The sequence below is a fragment of the Humulus lupulus genome, chromosome 4 (genome assembly GCF_963169125.1).
Source record: "Humulus lupulus chromosome 4, drHumLupu1.1, whole genome shotgun sequence".
Lineage (NCBI taxonomy): Eukaryota > Viridiplantae > Streptophyta > Magnoliopsida > Rosales > Cannabaceae > Humulus > Humulus lupulus.
The window spans coordinates 215,124,092-215,130,343 of NC_084796.1; the positions used below are offsets into that span (position 1 = coordinate 215,124,092).

At 32.7% G+C, this 6,252-nt stretch overlaps 1 protein-coding gene across 1 annotated transcript; it reads right to left on the reverse strand.

The window, feature by feature from the left end:
- Positions 1-223: 223 nt before the first annotated feature.
- LOC133832878 (uncharacterized) lies at positions 224-849 on the reverse strand. The gene is made up of 2 exons (XM_062263159.1): positions 663-849; positions 224-446 (listed from the first exon to the last, which is right to left on the reverse strand). The coding sequence occupies exons 1-2, from the start codon at positions 770-772 to the stop codon at positions 224-226; spliced, it is 333 nt and encodes a 110-aa protein (XP_062119143.1). The 5' UTR covers positions 773-849.
- Between the last annotated feature and the right edge of the window lie 5,403 nt (positions 850-6,252).

Consider the following 6,252-nt stretch of genomic DNA (forward strand, 5'->3'; position numbering starts at 1 on the left):
ACTCAAAGAAATGCAGAAGAAACCTTTTCATTTTCACTCATCAAATCTGACTCTATTGTAAAAATTTTGTTCCTAATCTACTCCTGTTTATTGAGCCAATTAATATTGTCATGCACCAAGTATGGAATTCTACGACCACAATAAGAAGAAAAATTTGCAGGGAAACCCTGGAGCTCGAGCATGTAGCCAAGGTATGAGATACGCTCTTCAAGAGATATATGCCTTAGTTATTCATAATACTAATTGAATAATTAAACATTTTGCAACAAAAATTATGCACAAATTCTACATCAGACGAAACATCATCCACTAGATAGCTACAGACCTTGACCCCAAGCTGATGTTCACTGGTTAGCTCCATCAAACCTCCTTCCACCAATCCTGTTTCTTCCATCAAGTATGGCTGAATTTCAAGTGCTGACTCATTCTCAGAGTCGTCATCATCACTAAGAGATAAATCAAGAAAATACAAAGTATTAATAGAAACTAGCGAGATCTCTAACAATCAATGCGATATCACATACCATAGAAATATCATAGAAGTCTATCATGAATACACAACAGCTGAATAAAGCTTTTGATGACAGAATAGGGATGCAAAACTTGAATTGATAAATGGAATATAAGTAAAGGAAAACAACCAAGGCCAGTTAAATGCATACCTAACATAAAGGTCGTTAAAATTAAACCTATTAGCAGAAAGGGAGCTTCTATCTTGAGCTTCCTCATATGCATTGTCAATGTCATCCACCTCATCATCGAGAACACGCATTACAAATGGCCTAGAACTTCTTTCTACGCTCTTCACATTTGAAAGTTGACTATACAAAATTTACAGCTGAACGCTTAGTTAAACAGAAAAGCACATATGCACCAAGCAGTTATCTAAATCACACACGTACATACACGCACCCTTTCCCCACCCGAACCCCACCTAATTAACACACTAGACCAGATATCAATTCTATCAATTTCTTGTAGTAAATTAATCAAACAGTTTCAAGGAAAATGAATGAAACAAAGTAAGTTATAGAAAAAATTATGGATTGTCCAATACTCGAAAATATAACTTATCTTTCCAAAAAGGTCCTGCCCTAGGAATAAAACAAAAATATTTCAAACTTAATAAAAGACTATTTTTTGTGGTAGTTCTAAAACACAGAATGAAAACAGAAAGATAAAAACTTGGGGTCGAGAAACTAAATATAATGATAATGGAAAAATAGTAGCCCTACAGAGCATTCAAATTTAAAAACCATCAGGATCAAAGCTCAACAATAATGTTAATCTATATTTATGCACACATAATCTGTCTATAATTTGTTCATTATTCAGCTCAATGATATAAACACCTTATAAAACTTCAAAAGAATTTAAAATATATTAGATTAATGTTTTCCATTATTGTAAATGCATTATTCGCCTAGTTTTCCATTATGTACTAGTGCATTCCATTCATCAACAACAACCATATACTTCACACTAGTTAAAACAGAACATTTCACAAATGACAAATATGGAATCGAATATAGAAATAAGTTGAGACAACTACAGTTATATAAATATATAGAGAGAGAGAGAGAGAAAGAGAAAGAGACCTTTTTTGAACTATGAGGCCTTGAAAGTGAGTATCAAAATATGAAATTCCAGAGCTTAACTGGTCAGAATCCATTGATGCTTCTGCTGCTTCAGCAACGCCCAAAAGCTTTAAACACTCATTCCAACACTCAGCACCCTCCATAGAAGCTTAGCTGCAAGACCATAATACCCAACATCATTAACATCTTACATGAACACCCTATTACATTAACTGCGAATTGTCTAAGAATTTGGCCAACTAGAACTAAATAAGTTAATCACAAATTTAAATGTTGTATTTATCTTTCTTGAAACTTCATAGAAAAAAGATAAAAATACTATTCAATGCAAAAATATGAACCTAAACTTCAGTTTTTCCTTAAAACTACTGTATTTGAGACTTAAAACCCATTATCATCTCTATCAAGCCATAAATCCAGATAAACAGAAGAAAAAACCAAATCTGTATTATTTTTCTTTAAACTCATGAGTTATTTTAATATATAATAATTATTATAAAAAATAATCAAAGATGATGCCTAAGAATAAAAAATCGTCATTACCCTTTTAGATAAGTGGGGATGTAATCAAAATAAACCATTTTATTCATGGCAACGGTACCCTAGTCGCATTGAAGTCCCCGCTGTTACAACACCATCCCCACAGTCCCACCTCCATGCTAACATCTGCAACAACAGAGAAAGAAAGAGAGAGAATGAGATCATGGGTGAGAGGGAAAGAACTAAATCTGGAGACACAAACAGATGTACATCTTGTATATATATAATACCTATACATGAAATAAAAACATCAAAATAGAACAACATCGGAGCAGAAAAAGAACTAAGAAAACTTAAGAAAAAATAGGACAGAAATGGCAAAATAGACAACCAAGGAGGGACAAGTGACTAGCATAACAACCAAATAATAATTGCACCACACTTAATTCATAGTAACTGCTCTTTAAAAGTTCTATGCATCTGCCTTTATATAATATGCAATGTCCTAATGGGAATTTATATTTGGAAAGACAACCAAAGAAAAAAAGTTACTTTTTGTAAACAAAAGTAGACCCTACAAGCAAACAAAATTAACAGAAAACAGATGAAAATATTGAATACACCATAACAGATGGAAATACTCATCACAAGCTAAAATGACATGGTGAAAACTTATAAGAAATCAAGCTATAGAATCATGCCTTGTGTAGTCATGATAGCAACAAAAAGGATTATGCCAACAGGTTGCACCTTAAAAAAATGCCAAGCTTGATCACTGGTTAGAAGAGATACATACCATCGAGCCTACACCTCGCCTTGCCAAGCCCTGCCACCATCAACATCATCATTAGAGAGAATTAAGACAGTCTCTTTGATTGATTTCCTAACCTATAAATAAGAGACCAAATATTGAATGAAAGTTAATAGAAGAATTAATAAACAAATCAACAAATAGCTATATATGAAGATAAAACTCCAAAGTAAATTAGATAAAATATAATCACGTGTGAAGACCTGTTGCCATTTTTTCCTTTCTGTTTTATGTGCATCTGGTTGTTTTTTATGCTCTGTATTCTGAATTAGTTTTCTATTTCTATTGTTGCTCTTTCCAACTACTTAGAAAGACCTTAAGGCATTAGTTGATTAATATATACATAAATAAAGAAACCCATGTAAGAAAGCTCAAATACCTTGAACCTGAATATTAATCAAAGAAACTTCCAACATTGAATGTTGCTTTATGCATTTTAATTTCTCATTAAGACCTCGCTAAAAGCATTGAAGCAATCAATACAAAATATTATATTACCACTGTGTCAAAAAGCAATCAGTTGAATATTTATATTAGATGAAATTAGCGCATAAATGATCAACTCTTAATAATGGACCCATTCTAAAGATACTTTCATCTTTTACCAAAACGTTGATAAGTGCTTATAGTAACTCTTAAAAAAAAACCATATTAATTATCAAAAGCATCAGACAAAGAAGCCTAAATAATATAAATATGCATATAGATATAGACATGTTCTGTAAAATTATTACTAGGCATCCACAGAAACGCTCAATCGATTCCTTCCCTCCTTGTTATTAATATAAATTAAATTTTAAAATAAAGTTGCTAAACACCTACTCTTCTCTCTTAGTTCAAAAACAACTTCAGACTAGAGGAAAAGCTGGAAGGAATCAAAGAACTCAAGAAAATAAAAGGTCAAGCAAGAAACTAGAATACAATGAAGCCATATATTATATCAACTCAATGGCTAAGAAACAAAATAAAAAACTCAAAAAAACTGAGTTGAGTACATACCGTGTTGAGTAATTGGAGATAAGCACTTTGGAATTATCAAATGAGAACGAAATGTTTCAATAATTTTATAAATTGCGTGCATATGGAAGCGAATTTTCAATTATCAAATGGCCAAATTCTCACAATCTAATTTGGTTGTATCCTGAATTAGACAAGTGCCAATGATCTCCATTTCATCATTACAAAAAAAGACATAAAGGTAGTGTGCAAAACATAGTATTTCAGGCAAAAAAATAAGTAATAAAATAGAAGAACAAATTTACAAAACATGCAAAATTGAAATCTAATTTCATTTCTTTTCACTTCTGTGATCAAGAACCTAAAATATGCAAATGAAATACAATTGCAAAAATTGATATGCAAATAATCATAGTTTAACTTTAAGAGAGTAGAGCTTCAGATCACACTTATAATAAAAGCTTAATAAAATCAGATAATAGAACATGCATAAATCAAATGTAGACAATCCTAACTTCATACAAAAAAAAAAAAAAATACAGCAAAAAGGACTAAAGGAGAGGTAACTACAAAAAGACCAACACAAGCAATTCTAACCATGGTAGAGACTAACTACAATCAGTTACAGGAAGAGTCTATATTAACAAACCAAACAGTAATACTAATAGAACTAAAGACACTAACAAATACAAATAGTAAAGTATTGACTAAGTGTTTCCGGCAAGAGAATACTGAATGCACTGAGAGATTAGGGATTAGGGATTAGGGATTAGGGATTTGAGACTGAATGCAATGAGAGAAAGACTGGTAGAGATTAGGGATTTGAGAGAGAGAGAGGCACGCTGGTAGAGAGGCACTGAGAGATTAGGGATAAGTTTTTTTTTTTTTTTTTCATTTGTTGTTCTCTTTTGTCAATTTCAGGCGGCAAAAAGTGTTTCATTTGCCGCCTAAATTTTTTTTCCCCGTGTCTCCGTATCAATAGTACTTCTAAAATTATGTTATATTTTAATGTAATATTTGAGAAAAATTGTTGTAGTGTGATCAGAAGAGGAAGACCCTTGACACCTCAACTGCTGCTGGTCTTGATAGGAGGGGACGGGGTGCTTAGGGTGGCTTCCAGGGAGGCGGTGAGACATGGAGAAGTTCTCCAGAGTGCACAAGATGCAGGAAGCACCATCTTAGTGAATGTCGGGCCAAGGCTTATTATTTGTGCAGGGTGGTTGAACACCTCAAGAAAGATTTCCCGACACTGAAGAAGGATGAACCAGGGAAGGTGGACAGCTTGACTCCACCTCGAGTGTTCCCCTTGACATAGGCAGAGGCTAGCTAAAGAAGTTTTATTTGAATCTTTGTGTTATTCCATAAATGGATAAACTGCTTGTGTTGTTTTGTGACAATACAGTAGCAATAGCCAACTTGAAAGAACCTCGTAGTCACAAGAGGAGTAAGCATATAGAAAGAAAGTATCACTTTATTCAAGAATATGTGGCCAGGGGAGATGTGAAGGTTATGAAGATTGCATCTGAAGACAATCTTGCGAATTCGTTTACAAAGACACTACCGGAAGCTACATTTGATAAGCATATCAAGGAAATGGGATTAGTAGAATTAAGTCATTAGTTTCAATTAGTGCAAGTGGGAGTTTGTTGGGGTTTTATGCCCTAATTAAAACCTAATTTCTTTGTAATCTCATTTTATTATCAATAAAAGAATAGAAATCATTTTTTGACTTGGTCAATCACTTGCTCACAAGTTTTATTTTCATGTTTATTTGTTTAATATAAACTTCTATTAAATCCCGATCATATAGCTAATCATATTCATAGTTACGTAATCACTGTGGATTATGAATATGATTATATATTCAAACATAAGTTATTCCTAAGATTAGTCAATGCACATGATTTACACTGACTTGCCAATCTACGATATGATCTACTTACACATTGTAGTGTTATGTTCTTTCCAGAACATTAGCAAAGTAGATAAGATCAGATGTATTTGTTACATCGGACTGGACCGATATTGATAGTTGATACGATAAGTAAACATACCATTATTATCTATTCTAGCATATCATATAGTTGACCATAGGTCAATTCAATCTCAATTCTGAGTGGTTCGTATTCTAGCTAATTATATTATTTGAGTTCTTTGACTTGTTCGTTACTAGCTTACCCTACGGACTAGCCCATACTTACATCTTGGGAACTCAGTAGTATAATTGAGTGGGAGTGTTAATCATAGATATGAACATCTATAGCTTCTGATGAAGAAGTGAAACGATGGTTTCCTTTTAGTTTGGTTCAAGGTGCTAAATGATAGAGATCTCATTTCAGTAATTAATATTAGTTTACTGAAATATCATTTACAAAAAACTAAATGTTTTAAGGATAAAATACAATG

What these genes read in the sequence shown, in the direction of transcription:
- LOC133832878 (XM_062263159.1), bottom strand. Translation starts at nt 772, where the DNA reads ATGCGTGTTCTCGATGATGAGGTGGATGACATTGACAATGCATATGAG. An exon ending in TTTAACGACCTTTATGTTAG is followed by an intron (nt 447 to 662) that starts GTATGCATTTAA and finishes TTTATCTCTTAG; the next exon opens with TGATGATGACGACTCTGAGA.